This window comes from Gymnoscopelus braueri (assembly GCF_963280865.1).
Source record: "Gymnoscopelus braueri genome assembly, chromosome: 12".
Lineage (NCBI taxonomy): Eukaryota > Metazoa > Chordata > Actinopteri > Myctophiformes > Myctophidae > Gymnoscopelus > Gymnoscopelus braueri.
This window is the reverse complement of record NC_137614.1, coordinates 34,593,627-34,615,833: the sequence shown is the minus strand read 5'-3', so window position 1 is coordinate 34,615,833 and position 22,207 is coordinate 34,593,627. Positions and strand designations below refer to the sequence as shown.

The 22,207-nt window shown below is 39.7% G+C and overlaps 1 protein-coding gene across 1 annotated transcript in view; it reads right to left on the bottom strand.

Moving 5' to 3' along the window:
* LOC308096514 (uncharacterized protein) overlaps positions 1 to 22,207 on the bottom strand; it is a gene marked incomplete at its 3' end in the record, with an annotated part of 71,855 nt that extends 49,648 nt beyond the window's left edge. Inside the window, exons 1-2 of the mRNA XM_080443934.1 lie at positions 22,113 to 22,207; positions 21,124 to 21,228 (exon numbers count right to left, since the gene is read on the bottom strand). Coding sequence (XP_080300060.1) covers positions 21,124 to 21,228; positions 22,113 to 22,199 — 192 coding nt within the window. The 5' untranslated portion in view covers positions 22,200 to 22,207. The remainder of the gene's footprint in view (positions 1 to 21,123; positions 21,229 to 22,112) is intronic.

Here is a 22,207-nt window from a genome sequence, read left to right as displayed (position 1 = left end):
CATGTCGTGGGGAATGTCAACGCATCGATGATGCTGCATGGGATCACAGCCTGAACACTTTAAATAAGAAACTGAAGACCTTTAGTAAATTTAAAACAAAATGTGACCAAACAGCAGAACACATAAAGGTCCAGACCCGGAACACAGAGAGGCAGATTAAGGAACAGTTTAAAAAGCTCCACCAGTTTCTACAAGTGGAAGAGGAGGCCAGCATCACTGCACTGAAGGAGGAAGAGTTGCATAAGAGTCGCATGATGAAGGAAAAGATTGATGGTCTCACCAGAGAGATAGCAACCCTTTCACACACTATCGAAGCCATAGGTGTGGATGTGATGGCTGATCAACCCATATCATTCCTGCTGCAGAAATACAAGACTACAACAACACTGCAGGATCCACAGCCAGTTCACTGTTTGGCCACACTGATAGATGTGGCCAAACACCTGGGCAACCTGACCTTCAGAGTCTGGGACAAGATGAAGGACATTGCCCCCTACACTCCTGTTATTCTGGAACCTTTGCTTCCATTTCCGACAACCTCCCTCTGCGAAGCTGGGTTTGCTTCAATGATGGCAAGAAAAATCGAATTACGGAATAGACTGGACATAAATAACACACTTCGAGTGTCACTGTCTCGCACCCCTCGTTTGGACCGTCTTGACACCAACAACCACTGAGGAAAGAAAATGGCTCCCACTGAGCAAGGGAAGGATCTGTATCCCATTCTTTTTTGTTCATTTTTTAATCTTTTTTAAAATTATTCTTTTAATACTATTTTTTTTATCACCACGAGGAAACTTACTTTGAAATTGTCATGTAAATATTATTTTGAACATCCCCATATCTTCCATTTTTCTTTTTCTATTTTTAACTTGCCAATAGTTAATTTTCTTGTGTAAATCATCATGTTGAAATTGAAATACTGATTAAATACAGTGCATATAGTTGTAGTGTTAAATCAAGTTGCAAAGGTGAAGTACTCCCTCTTGTGGTATAAAGGGTAATATGAGATCCAGATAAATTGTTACTACACAAAACAAACATACAAGACAAGATATATACTGTGTTTTGTTGTTACTTTGCTGTGAAATTATTTCTAGATACAAGCATTGTGTTGCTTCCTATTTTGTTTGTTTTGCACTAGTGATCTGCTTCATATTTGTTCCTTACATACAATAAACAACAAATACTAAAAATGCCTAATATATTACAAGTACAAATCAGTACACTATGATAGCCTACTACTAGTCCTATACCACATCACCTTTTTCCGATCTTATCACTATCCTACCTCAGCTTAGGAAATGTAAAATATGATATGTCTGCTTATTATAAGCGACTTTGGGCTTGTTTTTCTGTAAAGCTGCTTGTAAATATTGGTAGTTGCGGGGTGCAGTCTTTTGGGCTTATTTTGGCTTACTGTCTAATGTTGTATAAACCAGTGGTTCTGAAACATTTTCATGTCAAGGACCCCCAGATTAATATGTAATTGTCCGTGTATCCCCATCTGAAAACATTTTGTGCCAGGGACCCCGTACCAAATTTGTGTTGTTAAAATATGTTTTAACAACACAAATTGTTTTTAAATGTCTCTTTTCCCAAGATTTGATCTCCAAGCTCACAACATGAGCTTGTAGATCGTCTATTTTCAAATAGCTGATGTACAGTATATAGGTTTAAAGTGCTCATGTGGCCTAGTTGCTTCTTTTGGGCTTGTTTTCCTAGACCTGGTTGCTTATTTCTCTCACAAAATCGGGCAACACTGATTGGCAATCATTTGCTCATTCCTGTACTTCCTGTATAGAATGACCACAAGATGCCATTCTATAAGCTCCTGATAGGTTAAATGCAGAGGACACATTTCACCCTACAGTATATGCAAATATACAGTAACAAATACCCCAAAGGAGTAATACAAATAATATTTTTATTGTATTTGTTATTAGTATTATTATGGATGCTTTATGGTTGGTTAGATAGTTTTACAAACAGCTATGCAGTCTACGCTTTTTAAAATCAATGTTGGAGCTTTGTATCAATGTTATGTTACCGTAAAAGTAACCGAACAAAGACATGGACCATTCATTTAATGTGGGAATTATATTGGGAGTCATATGTAATCGTCTCCTGTTTCTCCCTTCATAAAACACACAAGGCCATCTAGTGGAGGTGTTAAGACCCAGAAATATGCTGTTAACTTCAAGTCATGATGCAAAGGTCCCCTTTGGTATGGAAGTACCTTAGGGCCATAGGAAAACATTTATCCAAAGAGACGAGTTAGATCACCCTTCATTTCTGAAATATACACGTTTTTAAAAATGGCCGCCACCATTTACAGCAATACAGCAGAACCAATATCTTTGCTTCTGTTAAAGCTATAATAATAATATTGGTGTCAAAGTGTACATTTTTGGGGTCAAGTAATCCAATTCAATAGGTTTCCAGGCAAAAAAAACAATCATTTTCTTATTGCCATTGAAAACAGGGGTAAAATATGCACATTTTATTAGAAAAATGTTTTAACAGGGTAACTTTCCATTTATTTCCCCTCTAAAACTTTAATTTAGTTTTCCCTTTGGCTTGGAAGTACCTTAGGACAATAGGAAATAAATTATCCAAAGACACAAACTAGATAAGACGTAATTTCTAAAGTATGTGCGTTTTAAAAAATGGCCGCCGCCATTTACAGCAATACAGCATAGCCCATATCTTTGCTTCTGTTAGAGCTATAATGATAAAATTGGTGTCAAAATGTACATTTCTGGGGCCAAGGAATACAATTAAATAGGTTCCAAGACAAAAAAAAAACATAGTTTTCTCATTACCCTCACAATGGGGGTAAAATATGCACATTTCATCAACAAAATAAGTGGTGACAAGGTGACATTAAATGTTTCCCCCTATAAAAAACTTTAAGAAGTACAACCTCTTATGCACATGCCATATGCTCTATGTGTGTCTGTCCAATCTAGGAACCCAGCCAAAAAAAGGAAAAAACAGCATTACATTCCTAACTATACACGTTGTATCAGGAGCTCCCGACAGATTTACTGTAGCTGCGGAGCTCTGAATCTGTCTTGAGAGATTAGTGTCTGTCTGACTGTATGTGTATATGTCTGACTGCCATCACCTGAGAGTTACACCTGTTGCTGCCACAACACCAGGGACTGCGACAATTTGATTAAATCAGAGGTGACAGAAAATCTGAGACACTTTGAGGTTCAATTTGAGGTTTGTATTACTTTCTCTTTGAATACAGAACATTCTTTATGTTAGCTGTGCCATTAAAGATCAAAAAGTGGACAGAGCAAGAAGAAAACATGAAGAGTCTGTGAGCCCAGTAAAAACACAGTGCATGAATAGTGGTGGCAAGTTCACTGCACAGGTTATACTCTCATGCCCATCATCATCCTCATGTGAACAAACCACACCGTGTTTCTTCAGTGGTGAAGTTGGCAACAGAAAGGAACTAAGGAGGGCTTCCAACCTGGGATTGGATCGAAAAGTTAAATAATGTGCTCAGGTGCTGGGTGACAAGTGTCTGTTAGCTAAACAAGCTGCTGGTGACATGGTAGCTATGGAGGCAGTGCATCATTGTGCATGCCTGACTAGGCTCTATAGAAAAGCAGAAACCGCCGCTGTGACACGACAGAAAATAAGGCAACACAGGTCATCAGAGCACATGTCCTCAATGAATTGTTTGAGTCAATCAATTATTATTAAATGTAACACCACGCGCCTTGTGAGGATATTGACATCAGATCAGTGCGACTAGATCGTGGCCTGACATGAAAAGCAACACATCTACTGAGGTCTCCATCATCTTCAGAGCAGCTAAAATCCTCCGGGAAGAATATCTTCCGATGAAACAATAATTTACAGGTTCCTTCACAGCCTCCTGATTCAATCCCTCCCCTGCTGCGATTGTTCCTAAAGATACTTCTGGATGAATAAGGTATTGACCAGCCAGCCCCTGAACCAGAGAAGTGCCAGTTTGATACATCAATTGGGCAGCAAATCATTTACAACTCTGTGAAATGCAAATCCAAGAAATGTGGCAGTAGTGTTAGTTGTCACATAAGAGAAAGGGAAACATCAGCTTCACTGTATCTGGCAATGAATCTGCACCTGCATACTGGCATATAGATACCATGCATAAGCGAGGTATGTGTATGTTATATAGTGAAGTTTACTATTACTACTGCTAATTTGGGAAAGCAGCCAGTCCAGCAAGGGGCATTCACACACTGTCTGGGGGCTGGGGGTTGTCTTGGGCATGACGTAGACTAGTACCCCGGATGCGATGTTTTCGTTCAGTTGCATGCTACCAGCAGGAATGTTGTGATTGTATCATGCTGAAGTTTACTTTAGTAGAAAGGATTATTTCACAACACCTGTGTGGTTATTCACAGTCACGATATAACAGTGTGTATCATATGATTGCTTGAAAACATTGAGTACAGTGATCAATCAGTGGGAGCAGATTAAGGGTGTCTTCACCAATGGTGGTTTTGACAACATTGACCACAACCCATCATCAACAACAGCAAAATCAGCCCTCCACGTGACATGCATTAGCATTCAGTAACATCCTAGTTCCAGCTAATATGGGGAAGAACCTGTACATTCCTTGCCAGCTTTCTACACAACAATGGCTCTGGATGTTTCACTCCAAACTGATGTTCCTGCCCTTAATACAAACAGTCATCCTCAGCCAGCCTCTTGTCCTCTCAGCAACATACTTGAAGAAGGCTCCCAGTGGTTGGAGAGAGTCAGACACCTTGTGGGGAAAGACAACCTTGAGGGTGAAGAATGGATCTCATGGGCTGCATATTATGCAAGCATTGCAGAGCGTTGTTCAGCCCCCCCCCATCCAGATCATACATACTTCCACTGTTCATAGAGTCTCCTACCAGTCCCATATGGCTTGGCTTGGCATGCAATGAATGTCCTCCTTCAAGCAATCAACTACCTAAATCCAGGTCAGACACCAGTCATGGTAGCTGATCAACCCCTATTCACACTTGCCAAAAAACTTCAGTGGAAGTTCCCCCAGACAGAGCTTGGTGAGGACTCATTCCTAGTTACATTGGGGGCAATGCATACAAAGAAGATGCTCTGGAGTGTGTCTGGAGACTGGCTGGATGGATGGCAGTCGATGGACTACAGCTCTTACCAATAGTGGTATTTCAACTAGTGGCAAAGCTCAGTCTTTCATTGGTGTTCACCACATCTGCAGAACCCGGTACATGCAACAGGTGTCTGTAGCTGCTCTGTATGTAGTCATGATGAAGGCTTATGAGCGATATTTGGAAAAGGCAACAACTGTAAATGATGAGTGGAGCCCCCTCTTCCTTGTGTCCTTTGATGAATGGCTTAAATTTCAATTATTTCAAGGGACTTGCCAGAACTGGTTATTTGCAAGTGCAAGACTCAAATTACCACGACAACCTCATTGTCATGGTAGTAAGAAAACTATTTGGGATTGGTTTTGCCTTGAAACCTAATTAATTGGATTCCTTGACCCTAAAAATGTACTCTTTGACACAATTTTTTACCATTATAGCTCTAACAGAAGTAAATATGGGTTCTGCTGTATTACTTCAAATGGTGGCGGCCATTTTTTAAAACGCATATATTTCAGAAATGAAGAGTGATCTTATTTGTCTCTTTGGATCATTTCTTTCTTAGTGCCCTAAGGTACTTCCATCCCAAAGGGAAAAGTAAATCAAAGTTTTAGAGGAGGGGGGGTAAGTTACCCTGTTAAAACAATGTACATATTTTACCCCCCGCTGTCATGGCAATTAGTGAAGACTTGGGTGTGTTGCATTGAAACCTATTTAATTGGATTCCTCAACCCCAAAAATGTACACTTTGACACCAATATCATTATTATAGTTCTAACAGAAGCAAAGATATGGGGTCTGGTGTAATAGTGGTTAATTGTCGGCGGCCATTTTTTAAAAACGTCTATAAAAAAAAATTAAGGGTGATCTAACTCGTCTCTTTGGATAATTATTTTCCTATGGCCCTAAGGTACTTCCATACCAAAGGGGACCTTTGCATCATGACTTGAAGTTAAATGTGTCTTAACACCTCCACTAATCGTTTCTTGTATTTTTCTGTGTATGTATGTAGTGGCTTATGGAGGATGATACCTACACTGTAGGCATTCTCTACAACAGTGGTTTTCAAACATTTTCATGTCAAGTCAAGGACCCCCAAATGTATATGTGTTTGGCTGCGGACAGCTAATTGAAAATATTTTGCCAGGAATTGCCATACAAGAATTGTTAAATTGTAAAAAAATCCAAAATGTTCACATTTTTCTACAAGCTACCAACAGAGAGTCATGAATGATGCTGGGACCTCCTTGAACCCCCTTAAGGGCCCCTGGGCGTCCCTGGACCCCACTTGGAGAACCACTGCTCTACAAAATTTTAGTAAAGATCACATTGTTCAACCATCATATGTATCATCCTAATTTCGGAATATACTAATCTAATTTAGGTTGGCACGTAATAACCTTTAATACGTCTTAAATTCATTCGATGGCTGCACCCCAAAACAACAGGTTGAGAATTGATTGCATGAAACAATCACCTGTGCATCCAGTCTCAATGTTAGTAAACAAATAATTGGTCTATAATAAAAGTGTGTGTTGGCACTGCGGTTCCTACTGGCTCACCTGCTAGTGAGGAGACCCCACCAGGAGAACGCATACAGCCTCCGTCCTACTCCTCCCGCCCAACATTCCCTGGTGACAGATGCCGCCACAGCCCATAGGAGTATGTGCAGTGACAAATATCACTGCCACGTTGAAAGATGATTAAAGCCAGTAGATTATGTTCTTTACTGTGATGTTTTGTACAGAATGCCTAGATACCTCATCCTCCATGACCCTGTACACACCTGACTAGTAAGGACAGCCTTATGTGTTTTGTAAATGGAGAAACAGCTTTCTTCAGTTACTATGCCAGGCAGTAACTACCAAAAAAAAGAAAGTAGGTAAATGATTGCTTACTTTCCCCCCACAAATATTTAGGATTTCCCAAGTTAAGGTATATTGTTGTTGGAACTATTGTATTCATATTGTATTGAATGCTTGGCTTGTTGTGTTTTCATTGTGAGTAACACTAGCACTTGAAGTGGGCCATACACTTTGACAGTAGGCTATTTATTATACAGTTCATCCCAACAGCTAAGCATGAGTGAATATAATATACTATACTATAATACTGATACTACATTATACTGTATATGATGTGTATGTGTGTGTGTGTGTGTGTGTGTGTGTGTGTGTGTGTGTGTGTGTGTGTGTGTGTGTGTGTGTGTGTGTGTGTGTGTGTGTGTGTGTTAAAAATGCTTTATACAGAATGCGAGAAGAAGTTTACACTCTTTATGCTTGCATAATTGGAAGTTACATTTTTTTCTGTATTGTCACTCTCTCGTCTTTCGTGTATGTTATGTGTACCATTTCTCTGGAGCTCACATATTAACTTTTAGACCACAAGGGGGAGTACTTCAGCTTTGCAACTGATTTAACTGATTGCATTTTAGACCAGTGGGTCCCAAACAATGGGTTGGGACAAATTTTTGGGACGATCACTATTTTTTTCACTATTTTTTCACTATTAAACAGGTCATACTGTATTTTTCTAAGTTTGAGTCCCGGGGAGACATGAAAAGTTTGAGAACCACTGTTTTACACTGTATTTCAATTTCAACATGATTTACACAAGAAAGTCAGCTATTGGCAAGTTACTTTATTTTAAGTATCAAAAAAGCAAACATGAATTACCAACAGCAGAAACATTGAACATTAGTCATGCTTCCCCTGCTCACTAGCTGAGCATTTTACATGAGCTGTGAAAAAATGGCAGATAAGGAAATGTTCAGAAAAATATTTACATGACAATTTCAAAGTATAAATCCTCAACGTCAGATCAAATTTCTATACTCACACTAAAATTTGGAATGCAATCACAATACACATTAACTTAAGCTACTATGCAAAAGTAGGTAATATAAGAACAATTCAGCGATGAACAATTAAAAACAATCTCTTTGAGTGTATTTATGCTTTTCACAAAATGTCTTTCTTTCCATTCTTTGTTAATGCAGAACAGCAAATCAGAATTAAAAGTATAGCATGCGTAGAGTAAAGCTACCAGTCCTCAACATTATTATTGTAATAATGCAACCCTGAACCCCAACTACTATAACAATAACATCACTATAATCATATAGATCATATTGAGTATAACATTGGCAACTATCGTGATCGGTCATCATGATTATCATCATTGTGTCTAACTCTGTTGTTTGAGGGTTAAACTGATTGGTAGTGGTAAGTACCCAAACCCTTTTAATATTCGCCGAGGTGGACCAGTGAAAAAGAATGGAAAGAGTGGTTTTCTGAACTTGTGTATGAATGTGTGTATGTGTGTGTTAGTATCAGGATCAGAGAATGACAGCTTTCCTTCATTCCACTCCAAATGGATTCTGATCCTCCGGGGTTTCTGCTGCACTAAGAGGGGGGTCGCCCCTTGTGCAGTGTTCGCTTCATATTCATCAATTTCACTTATGTATCGGTAAGTTACGCTTAAGCTCCAGAATTGACCCGCTCTCTGACCATACTTCTTCCTCTGATAGGAGTCTTCTAACACACCCAGTTCCCAGTTGTCTCCAACAACCTCAACATCCCAGCTCTGAGTCCCTGAGTTAAAGCTCTCAGAACCCACAACATAGGCAGTCTCTGGGTTAAACCTCTCTGGGTTGTCAGGAAGCGCCTGTTCTTCTCCATATCCACATTTCACACTGGTCAGATCATCAGACAGTTTGAGTCCTGGATGGGCAGTGTTAGGGTCCAGAATAACAGGAGAATAGGGGGCAATGTCCTTCATCTTGTCCCAGACTCTGAAGGTCAGGTTGCCGAGGTGTTTGGCCACATCTATCAGTGCTCCTGAAACTGGCTGTGGATCCTGCAGTGTTGTTGTAGTCTTGTATTTCTGCAGCAGGAATGATATGGGTTGACCAGCCATCACATCCACACCTATGGCTTCGATAGTGTGTGAAATGGTTGCTATCTCTCTGGTGAGACCATCAATCTTTTCCTTCATCATGCGACTCTTATGCAGCTCTTCCTCCTTCAGTGCAGTGATGCTGGCCTCCTCTTCCACTTGTAGAAACTGGTGGAGCTTTTTAAACTGTTCCTTAATCTGCCTCTCTGTGTTCCGGGTCTGGACCTTTATGTGTTCTGCTGTTTGGTCACATTTTGTTTTAAATTTACTAAAGGTCTTCAGTTTCTTATTTAAACGGTTCCAGCTGTGATCCCATGCAGCATCATCGATGACACAAACTGGACATTCCATTAGATGTGGGATATTTCTGTTATGCTGCAAAATAGAAGAATAGTCACCACACACTGGACAGGAAAAATCCTCGCCTGAAATAGATGGATTTGAAGCCATTTGTCTCTGGATGAGGCTACACACGCTCACGACAGGAAAGGAAATCAGCCAGTCAGCAGTAGACAGTAACACTCCCTCCTTTTAGAATGTTCACTGAAGTTTAAATTTCAATTTTGAATCGTGATTCCTGTCTAAATCCCATTCAGTTGACAGAGTCAGCAGCAGCAGGTTCAAGTCGTGTAGGTCAGTATTTTGCCTGAGTGGTGACCGTCTTACTGAAGGTGAATCATTTATAGTCTCAGATGAGTCTGGCAAGGGACAGAGCATTGTCTGTCTGGGCCAATCAAAAACAGGTTTCAGCTGGCATTATCATATGCATGGTCAAATACTGTAGGTTTGTCATGGGAGTGGTCAAGTTTAGCATACTAAGTTTAGAAAACTAACATGGTCTGATCCACAGAGTAAAGCCAATGTGATGTATCAAATGGAATATAGTTTATTTTAACACAAAAATGGAAAATCAAATGTACATGTAATTAAAAGCCCTAAAGGAATATTATTCTGACCAATGTATGTTTATGTTGGCAATGGTGAATATGTGCATGTGGATGTGTTCAGTAAACACAAGATTAAAAAAAAGACTAAACTGCTTAGTTTAGTTACAAAGAACACAAAAGATGCCATGTATTTGTATACTTGCCACACCTCATATCAAAGAGCAGGGACCCACAGCAGACAGTTTGATGTAAAGCAAAGCAGGCCATTTTACTGTTTACTCCCACTTATTATTTATGGATTGTATTCTTGAAGCTTACCCCTATCTGTATCTGTCCTGTGCTTCATGACAACTGACGTTAGTATTACTACATATGACAGTATGTATTGTATTTACATAATTATTATATAATGTAAGTGTGTGTGTGTGTGTGTGTGTGTGTGTGTGTGTGTGTGTGTGTGTGTGTGTGTGTGTGTGTGTGTGTGTGTGTGTGACCTTTCTCTCTCTTCATGAATTTCATATATTAAATAAGAAAACCATGTCATGTTTTAATGAATATATATTTTCTTATTTAATATAATATATATATATATACTAATTTTAACTCATATAAGTAATCTGGACAACTAAATCGTACACAGCATGACAGACCAGAATAAAGATCAGGAATAAAATCACTTCACAAGAAAACACAGTTTTAGCTGTATGCCCTACATGCCCTCACTATACTGCCCACTATATGTCAAGTAATCCAATTCAATAGGTTTCCAGGCAAAAAAAACAATCATTTTCTTATTGCCATTGAAAACAGGGGTAAAATATGCACATTTTATTAGAAAAATGTTTTAACAGGGTAACTTTCCATTTATTTCCCCTCTAAAACTTTAATTTAGTTTTCCCTTTGGCTTGGAAGTACCTTAGGACAATAGGAAATAAATTATCCAAAGACACAAACTAGATAAGACGTAATTTCTAAAGTATGTGCGTTTTAAAAAATGGCCGCCGCCATTTACAGCAATACAGCATAGCCCATATCTTTGCTTCTGTTAGAGCTATAATGATAAAATTGGTGTCAAAATGTACATTTCTGGGGCCAAGGAATACAATTAAATAGGTTCCAAGACAAAAAAAAAACATAGTTTTCTCATTACCCTCACAATGGGGGTAAAATATGCACATTTCATCAACAAAATAAGTGGTGACAAGGTGACATTAAATGTTTCCCCCTATAAAAAACTTTAAGAAGTACAACCTCTTATGCACATGCCATATGCTCTATGTGTGTCTGTCCAATCTAGGAACCCAGCCAAAAAAAGGAAAAAACAGCATTACATTCCTAACTATACACGTTGTATCAGGAGCTCCCGACAGATTTACTGTAGCTGCGGAGCTCTGAATCTGTCTTGAGAGATTAGTGTCTGTCTGACTGTATGTGTATATGTCTGACTGCCATCACCTGAGAGTTACACCTGTTGCTGCCACAACACCAGGGACTGCGACAATTTGATTAAATCAGAGGTGACAGAAAATCTGAGACACTTTGAGGTTCAATTTGAGGTTTGTATTACTTTCTCTTTGAATACAGAACATTCTTTATGTTAGCTGTGCCATTAAAGATCAAAAAGTGGACAGAGCAAGAAGAAAACATGAAGAGTCTGTGAGCCCAGTAAAAACACAGTGCATGAATAGTGGTGGCAAGTTCACTGCACAGGTTATACTCTCATGCCCATCATCATCCTCATGTGAACAAACCACACCGTGTTTCTTCAGTGGTGAAGTTGGCAACAGAAAGGAACTAAGGAGGGCTTCCAACCTGGGATTGGATCGAAAAGTTAAATAATGTGCTCAGGTGCTGGGTGACAAGTGTCTGTTAGCTAAACAAGCTGCTGGTGACATGGTAGCTATGGAGGCAGTGCATCATTGTGCATGCCTGACTAGGCTCTATAGAAAAGCAGAAACCGCCGCTGTGACACGACAGAAAATAAGGCAACACAGGTCATCAGAGCACATGTCCTCAATGAATTGTTTGAGTCAATCAATTATTATTAAATGTAACACCACACGCCTTGTGAGGATATTGACATCAGATCAGTGCGACTAGATCGTGGCCTGACATGAAAAGCAACACATCTACTGAGGTCTCCATCATCTTCAGAGCAGCTAAAATCCTCCGGGAAGAATATCTTCCGATGAAACAATAATTTACAGGTTCCTTCACAGCCTCCTGATTCAATCCCTCCCCTGCTGCGATTGTTCCTAAAGATACTTCTGGATGAATAAGGTATTGACCAGCCAGCCCCTGAACCAGAGAAGTGCCAGTTTGATACATCAATTGGGCAGCAAATCATTTACAACTCTGTGAAATGCAAATCCAAGAAATGTGGCAGTAGTGTTAGTTGTCACATAAGAGAAAGGGAAACATCAGCTTCACTGTATCTGGCAATGAATCTGCACCTGCATACTGGCATATAGATACCATGCATAAGCGAGGTATGTGTATGTTATATAGTGAAGTTTACTATTACTACTGCTAATTTGGGAAAGCAGCCAGTCCAGCAAGGGGCATTCACACACTGTCTGGGGGCTGGGGGTTGTCTTGGGCATGACGTAGACTAGTACCCCGGATGCGATGTTTTCGTTCAGTTGCATGCTACCAGCAGGAATGTTGTGATTGTATCATGCTGAAGTTTACTTTAGTAGAAAGGATTATTTCACAACACCTGTGTGGTTATTCACAGTCACGATATAACAGTGTGTATCATATGATTGCTTGAAAACATTGAGTACAGTGATCAATCAGTGGGAGCAGATTAAGGGTGTCTTCACCAATGGTGGTTTTGACAACATTGACCACAACCCATCATCAACAACAGCAAAATCAGCCCTCCACGTGACATGCATTAGCATTCAGTAACATCCTAGTTCCAGCTAATATGGGGAAGAACCTGTACATTCCTTGCCAGCTTTCTACACAACAATGGCTCTGGATGTTTCACTCCAAACTGATGTTCCTGCCCTTAATACAAACAGTCATCCTCAGCCAGCCTCTTGTCCTCTCAGCAACATACTTGAAGAAGGCTCCCAGTGGTTGGAGAGAGTCAGACACCTTGTGGGGAAAGACAACCTTGAGGGTGAAGAATGGATCTCATGGGCTGCATATTATGCAAGCATTGCAGAGCGTTGTTCAGCCCCCCCCCATCCAGATCATACATACTTCCACTGTTCATAGAGTCTCCTACCAGTCCCATATGGCTTGGCTTGGCATGCAATGAATGTCCTCCTTCAAGCAATCAACTACCTAAATCCAGGTCAGACACCAGTCATGGTAGCTGATCAACCCCTATTCACACTTGCCAAAAAACTTCAGTGGAAGTTCCCCCAGACAGAGCTTGGTGAGGACTCATTCCTAGTTACATTGGGGGCAATGCATACAAAGAAGATGCTCTGGAGTGTGTCTGGAGACTGGCTGGATGGATGGCAGTCGATGGACTACAGCTCTTACCAATAGTGGTATTTCAACTAGTGGCAAAGCTCAGTCTTTCATTGGTGTTCACCACATCTGCAGAACCCGGTACATGCAACAGGTGTCTGTAGCTGCTCTGTATGTAGTCATGATGAAGGCTTATGAGCGATATTTGGAAAAGGCAACAACTGTAAATGATGAGTGGAGCCCCCTCTTCCTTGTGTCCTTTGATGAATGGCTTAAATTTCAATTATTTCAAGGGACTTGCCAGAACTGGTTATTTGCAAGTGCAAGACTCAAATTACCACGACAACCTCATTGTCATGGTAGTAAGAAAACTATTTGGGATTGGTTTTGCCTTGAAACCTAATTAATTGGATTCCTTGACCCTAAAAATGTACTCTTTGACACAATTTTTTACCATTATAGCTCTAACAGAAGTAAATATGGGTTCTGCTGTATTACTTCAAATGGTGGCGGCCATTTTTTAAAACGCATATATTTCAGAAATGAAGAGTGATCTTATTTGTCTCTTTGGATCATTTCTTTCTTAGTGCCCTAAGGTACTTCCATCCCAAAGGGAAAAGTAAATCAAAGTTTTAGAGGAGGGGGGGTAAGTTACCCTGTTAAAACAATGTACATATTTTACCCCCCGCTGTCATGGCAATTAGTGAAGACTTGGGTGTGTTGCATTGAAACCTATTTAATTGGATTCCTCAACCCCAAAAATGTACACTTTGACACCAATATCATTATTATAGTTCTAACAGAAGCAAAGATATGGGGTCTGGTGTAATAGTGGTTAATTGTCGGCGGCCATTTTTTAAAAACGTCTATAAAAAAAAATTAAGGGTGATCTAACTCGTCTCTTTGGATAATTATTTTCCTATGGCCCTAAGGTACTTCCATACCAAAGGGGACCTTTGCATCATGACTTGAAGTTAAATGTGTCTTAACACCTCCACTAATCGTTTCTTGTATTTTTCTGTGTATGTATGTAGTGGCTTATGGAGGATGATACCTACACTGTAGGCATTCTCTACAACAGTGGTTTTCAAACATTTTCATGTCAAGTCAAGGACCCCCAAATGTATATGTGTTTGGCTGCGGACAGCTAATTGAAAATATTTTGCCAGGAATTGCCATACAAGAATTGTTAAATTGTAAAAAAATCCAAAATGTTCACATTTTTCTACAAGCTACCAACAGAGAGTCATGAATGATGCTGGGACCTCCTTGAACCCCCTTAAGGGCCCCTGGGCGTCCCTGGACCCCACTTGGAGAACCACTGCTCTACAAAATTTTAGTAAAGATCACATTGTTCAACCATCATATGTATCATCCTAATTTCGGAATATACTAATCTAATTTAGGTTGGCACGTAATAACCTTTAATACGTCTTAAATTCATTCGATGGCTGCACCCCAAAACAACAGGTTGAGAATTGATTGCATGAAACAATCACCTGTGCATCCAGTCTCAATGTTAGTAAACAAATAATTGGTCTATAATAAAAGTGTGTGTTGGCACTGCGGTTCCTACTGGCTCACCTGCTAGTGAGGAGACCCCACCAGGAGAACGCATACAGCCTCCGTCCTACTCCTCCCGCCCAACATTCCCTGGTGACAGATGCCGCCACAGCCCATAGGAGTATGTGCAGTGACAAATATCACTGCCACGTTGAAAGATGATTAAAGCCAGTAGATTATGTTCTTTACTGTGATGTTTTGTACAGAATGCCTAGATACCTCATCCTCCATGACCCTGTACACACCTGACTAGTAAGGACAGCCTTATGTGTTTTGTAAATGGAGAAACAGCTTTCTTCAGTTACTATGCCAGGCAGTAACTACCAAAAAAAAGAAAGTAGGTAAATGATTGCTTACTTTCCCCCCACAAATATTTAGGATTTCCCAAGTTAAGGTATATTGTTGTTGGAACTATTGTATTCATATTGTATTGAATGCTTGGCTTGTTGTGTTTTCATTGTGAGTAACACTAGCACTTGAAGTGGGCCATACACTTTGACAGTAGGCTATTTATTATACAGTTCATCCCAACAGCTAAGCATGAGTGAATATAATATACTATACTATAATACTGATACTACATTATACTGTATATGATGTGTATGTGTGTGTGTGTGTGTGTGTGTGTGTGTGTGTGTGTGTGTGTGTGTGTGTGTGTGTGTGTGTGTGTGTGTGTGTTAAAAATGCTTTATACAGAATGCGAGAAGAAGTTTACACTCTTTATGCTTGCATAATTGGAAGTTACATTTTTTTCTGTATTGTCACTCTCTCGTCTTTCGTGTATGTTATGTGTACCATTTCTCTGGAGCTCACATATTAACTTTTAGACCACAAGGGGGAGTACTTCAGCTTTGCAACTGATTTAACTGATTGCATTTTAGACCAGTGGGTCCCAAACAATGGGTTGGGACAAATTTTTGGGACGATCACTATTTTTTTCACTATTTTTTCACTATTAAACAGGTCATACTGTATTTTTCTAAGTTTGAGTCCCGGGGAGACATGAAAAGTTTGAGAACCACTGTTTTACACTGTATTTCAATTTCAACATGATTTACACAAGAAAGTCAGCTATTGGCAAGTTACTTTATTTTAAGTATCAAAAAAGCAAACATGAATTACCAACAGCAGAAACATTGAACATTAGTCATGCTTCCCCTGCTCACTAGCTGAGCATTTTACATGAGCTGTGAAAAAATGGCAGATAAGGAAATGTTCAGAAAAATATTTACATGACAATTTCAAAGTATAAATCCTCAACGTCAGATCAAATTTCTATACTCACACTAAAATTTGGAATGCAATCACAATACACATTAACTTAAGCTACTATGCAAAAGTAGGTAATATAAGAACAATTCAGCGATGAACAATTAAAAACAATCTCTTTGAGTGTATTTATGCTTTTCACAAAATGTCTTTCTTTCCATTCTTTGTTAATGCAGAACAGCAAATCAGAATTAAAAGTATAGCATGCGTAGAGTAAAGCTACCAGTCCTCAACATTATTATTGTAATAATGCAACCCTGAACCCCAACTACTATAACAATAACATCACTATAATCATATAGATCATATTGAGTATAACATTGGCAACTATCGTGATCGGTCATCATGATTATCATCATTGTGTCTAACTCTGTTGTTTGAGGGTTAAACTGATTGGTAGTGGTAAGTACCCAAACCCTTTTAATATTCGCCGAGGTGGACCAGTGAAAAAGAATGGAAAGAGTGGTTTTCTGAACTTGTGTATGAATGTGTGTATGTGTGTGTTAGTATCAGGATCAGAGAATGACAGCTTTCCTTCATTCCACTCCAAATGGATTCTGATCCTCCGGGGTTTCTGCTGCACTAAGAGGGGGGTCGCCCCTTGTGCAGTGTTCGCTTCATATTCATCAATTTCACTTATGTATCGGTAAGTTACGCTTAAGCTCCAGAATTGACCCGCTCTCTGACCATACTTCTTCCTCTGATAGGAGTCTTCTAACACACCCAGTTCCCAGTTGTCTCCAACAACCTCAACATCCCAGCTCTGAGTCCCTGAGTTAAAGCTCTCAGAACCCACAACATAGGCAGTCTCTGGGTTAAACCTCTCTGGGTTGTCAGGAAGCGCCTGTTCTTCTCCATATCCACATTTCACACTGGTCAGATCATCAGACAGTTTGAGTCCTGGATGGGCAGTGTTAGGGTCCAGAATAACAGGAGAATAGGGGGCAATGTCCTTCATCTTGTCCCAGACTCTGAAGGTCAGGTTGCCGAGGTGTTTGGCCACATCTATCAGTGCTCCTGAAACTGGCTGTGGATCCTGCAGTGTTGTTGTAGTCTTGTATTTCTGCAGCAGGAATGATATGGGTTGACCAGCCATCACATCCACACCTATGGCTTCGATAGTGTGTGAAATGGTTGCTATCTCTCTGGTGAGACCATCAATCTTTTCCTTCATCATGCGACTCTTATGCAGCTCTTCCTCCTTCAGTGCAGTGATGCTGGCCTCCTCTTCCACTTGTAGAAACTGGTGGAGCTTTTTAAACTGTTCCTTAATCTGCCTCTCTGTGTTCCGGGTCTGGACCTTTATGTGTTCTGCTGTTTGGTCACATTTTGTTTTAAATTTACTAAAGGTCTTCAGTTTCTTATTTAAAGTGTTCCAGCTGTGATCCCATGCAGCATCATCGATGACACAAACTGGACATTCCATTAGATGTGGGATATTTCTGTTATGCTGCAAAATAGAAGAATAGTCACCACACACTGGACAGGAAAAATCCTCGCCTGAAATAGATGGATTTGAAGCCATTTGTCTCTGGATGAGGCTACACACGCTCACGACAGGAAAGGAAATCAGCCAGTCAGCAGTAGACAGTAACACTCCCTCCTTTTAGAATGTTCACTGAAGTTTAAATTTCAATTTTGAATCGTGATTCCTGTCTAAATCCCATTCAGTTGACAGAGTCAGCAGCAGCAGGTTCAAGTCGTGTAGGTCAGTATTTTGCCTGAGTGGTGACCGTCTTACTGAAGGTGAATCATTTATAGTCTCAGATGAGTCTGGCAAGGGACAGAGCATTGTCTGTCTGGGCCAATCAAAAACAGGTTTCAGCTGGCATTATCATATGCATGGTCAAATACTGTAGGTTTGTCATGGGAGTGGTCAAGTTTAGCATACTAAGTTTAGAAAACTAACATGGTCTGATCCACAGAGTAAAGCCAATGTGATGTATCAAATGGAATATAGTTTATTTTAACACAAAAATGGAAAATCAAATGTACATGTAATTAAAAGCCCTAAAGGAATATTATTCTGACCAATGTATGTTTATGTTGGCAATGGTGAATATGTGCATGTGGATGTGTTCAGTAAACACAAGATTAAAAAAAAGACTAAACTGCTTAGTTTAGTTACAAAGAACACAAAAGATGCCATGTATTTGTAAACTTGCCACACCTCATATCAAAGAGCAGGGACCCACAGCAGACAGTTTGATGTAAAGCAAAGCAGGCCATTTTACTGTTTACTCCCACTTATTATTTATGGATTGTATTCTTGAAGCTTACCCCTATCTGTATCTGTCCTGTGCTTCATGACAACTGACGTTAGTATTACTACATATGACAGTATGTATTGTATTTACATAATTATTATATAATGTAAGTGTGTGTGTGTGTGTGTGTGTGTGTGTGTGTGTGTGTGTGTGTGTGTGTGTGTGTGTGTGTGTGTGTGTGTGTGTGTGTGTGTGTGTGTGTGTGTGTGTGTGTGACCTTTCTCTCTCTTCATGAATTTCATATATTAAATAAGAAAACCATGTCATGTTTTAATGAATATATATTTTCTTATTTAATATAATATATATATATATACTAATTTTAACTCATATAAGTAATCTGGACAACTAAATCGTACACAGCATGACAGACCAGAATAAAGATCAGGAATAAAATCACTTCACAAGAAAACACAGTTTTAGCTGTATGCCCTACATGCCCTCACTATACACACTACTATACCAAACCATTTTAAGATCTACTGCATACTGTACCATGTTGTAGGATTTCTGAAGTTTGTGCTGTGTCATTTCAGTGAGAATATGGTATAAACGGTAATAAACGTTAAATAGCTCTATATTCTGTGTGTTTAGTAACAGGGATCTCCCTGTCTCTCCAGCTCATTAGTAAGCAGAAAATGCATTATCATGTCAGGATACCAATTGTGTCCCACCAGGAGAGAGAACTCATACAGGATACCGGATAAACAAGTGAAATTGGAAGTGATTAAACAAAACTAATAGCAAACAAAATTGGAACTGAAAAACTATAAGATTGAAGCTGATAAATGGGTTCTCTCTCCTGATTGGATTAAATTGGTAACCCACATGCAAAATGTATCTTCTGTTTATTAAAGAGTTGGAGAGACAGGGAGACCCATGTTATTGAACACACACACTCTTAGGAATAGAGTATAATTATTCTTTTTTTTTTAAAGATTTGTTTATTGACAGAGTACAATGTACATCCATCCATTTTACATTTTATACAGCAATACAAGAAAAAAGACAATGGAAAACAAAAAGACAGAAAACAACCCTCCCCTCCAAACCCACCCCCACCCCGGAATGGCACAATAAACATCATTGACTACAACAACATTTTGCAGTAATAGCAACTAGAGTATAATTATTCTACCTTTAAAATTGACATTTGTGTGTTTTCTGTTGTGAGTCAGTCAACACTAGGCTAGTGTTGCATTGCTGATGTATATGCATATGATGTAAATGTGCAAAGTGTTATATAATGACATTATAATTGTCCATCCCAATAGTCCAACTCATTCTCGTCATTGTGAGTCTCTACCAGTATTCTGATGTTATTTGCATTATAACTGTCCACTCCAATGGCCCCATCAAGCACACAAGTAAAACAATGAGGACCCTTTAGCTTGTTGTGTTTTCATTGTGAGTCAACACTAGCACTTTAAAGTGGGCCATATAAACTTGCTATAATGCAAATAGTTGCTATTTGCATTATAACAGCCAACCTGTTATAAAGACAACCTGTTTTTAACTAGCACAAGTTTGCGATTACCTCGCTAAGAAAGATGTATATATACACATACCCAAGAACAGTGGGGTTCTTGGCCTATCTTTGCTACTGTAGATGGAAATGTAGATATTTACAGAAGCGTCCTAATTTAGGAATATCCTAATCTAATTAATGCTAATAGCAATGTGAAGCTTGAAAGATGATCAAAACCAGAAGATTGTGTTCTAAAGATTCGTACAGAATGCTCATCATCCCCCATGACCCACTACAGACCTGCAGCTCTTTCTGTTTGACACAGCCTTGTGTATTTTGTGAATAGAGAAACACGAGGCGTCACCCAGGAAATAACATATGATGGCTTTGATGACATATGAAGGTTACTTTCGTAGTAACATTTACCACAGTGAACAATGATACAAAGCTCCACCACTGATTAAAAAAAACACAGACGTTTACTTTACTCCATCCGTTCCACCCTGCCTGCAGAGTATATCGCAATATTGCCCCCATCTGATGAGGGCAAATAAGTATAAAGAAGGGAATGACTCCAATCAGTTTGGGCATGCCTGACACTAAATACAAAAATGTCCATATATGAGCATAAACGGGACACAGACAGACAGACATGTACCTGGGTACTCTCTGACAACGTGTGCATAACCGTGTCGTGCACGCATTTCCATCATCATTCCCAAGTAGGCCGATGTGGGCACCGGTCTAGTCATAATAAATCATGGAATGGGAGCATTTCCCTTTTGGTCTATATTTGTCTACTGTGCCAGACACTTTGGCCAAATATATTTTTTAAAGGTCAGTTGGCTATCTATTCACTGGAGCTACACGTAGAGCACTACAGTTTCCCAAACACTGGGTCGGGACCCATTTGTGGGTCACGGACACATTTTATGGGTCATGAGGAAATGTCCAAACATATATTTTCTGAAATAATCCCCAAATATTCAACATTTGTCATGAATTAAAAATTAAGAAGTACTGAAAATAGCCGATCTTCAAGAAAATAGCCGATCTACAAGCTCACAACGCGATGCTGCGCACCGCGTTGTGAGCTTGTAGATCAGCTATTTTCACTAGTTTGGGTTTTGGGTACCGGGTTTTGGGTACCGGGCAAACGTCTAATTTATCTTTTGGGTCTTGAGCTAAAAAGAGAGAACCAAATGTAATGCACCTACCCTGTGCTTGGTGGCATTCTGGTAGTTGTTGGTCTGTCTGCACCACTGGCTGAAGCTGGCATTTAGCAATGCCCGTCTGTGATTGTATGCCAGCTGTGCTGTAACCTAGGAGCAGAAAAGCAGTAGGCATACTAGCAATTCATGGGGCCATCTGAATAATCTGATATGACGTATCAAAGTAGAATGTGTGCTTGCAGTCCATAAATCCAGCATCACTGTGGAAACAGATTGTGAGCTTCTCAGTTTAGTAGCATGCCGAAAATAACACTAAAATTGAGATTAATAGACATTACATATCATGCTGTCTGTGTTAGGGTAATTTACTTTCATTTACCCCCAATTTGACTATCGGCCCATTAAAATAACACTTCCACAATAATTAAAAATCACTGCTGATGCTTGAGCAACTGTAAACCTTGTTATGTTTGCTCACGCAGATTCATTGACAATTTATTGATCCTTTTGGTAATGCATCTTGTACGTCATCATTGAAAGAAGAATCTGTGAACTTAGCCACATGCCCCTATTCAGGGGGAAATGGCAGATCTACAAAATCACAATACATTGCATTGCGACGTGCTGTGAGCTTGTAGCTCAGCTATTTTCGGCAAACAGATTTGGTGTAGAGGGAAATACTAGTGAACCCAGTATAGAGCCCTGGGGGACTCTGGTCAAGTATATATATGATTTAAAGGGATACTTCACTCTCGGGCCAGGGACACATTTAAAAAAAATATTAAAAATAAATGAAAAAAGTTATGGAAAATTCATGGCCCCCTCACACATTAGTAGGACACTGCGTGTCGTGAGGGGGCCATGAATTTTCCATAACTTTTTTCATTTATTTTTAATATTTTTTTTAAATGTGTCCCCGGCCCGAGAGTGAAGTATCCCTTTAAGTGGCAAGTCGCTGAATTTTGACCTCAGACACTGCCTTGGGGAACACTAATCACTACTGTATGTCTACATACCATGCATTGTGTCCGTACCTTGCTTGTGAGGGAGCGTTGCTCCTTATTGGCCTGGACATAGTCTCTCCACTGGGAGAAGGCCTTGCTGAGGGAGGGGTGCAGCATACGGGCTA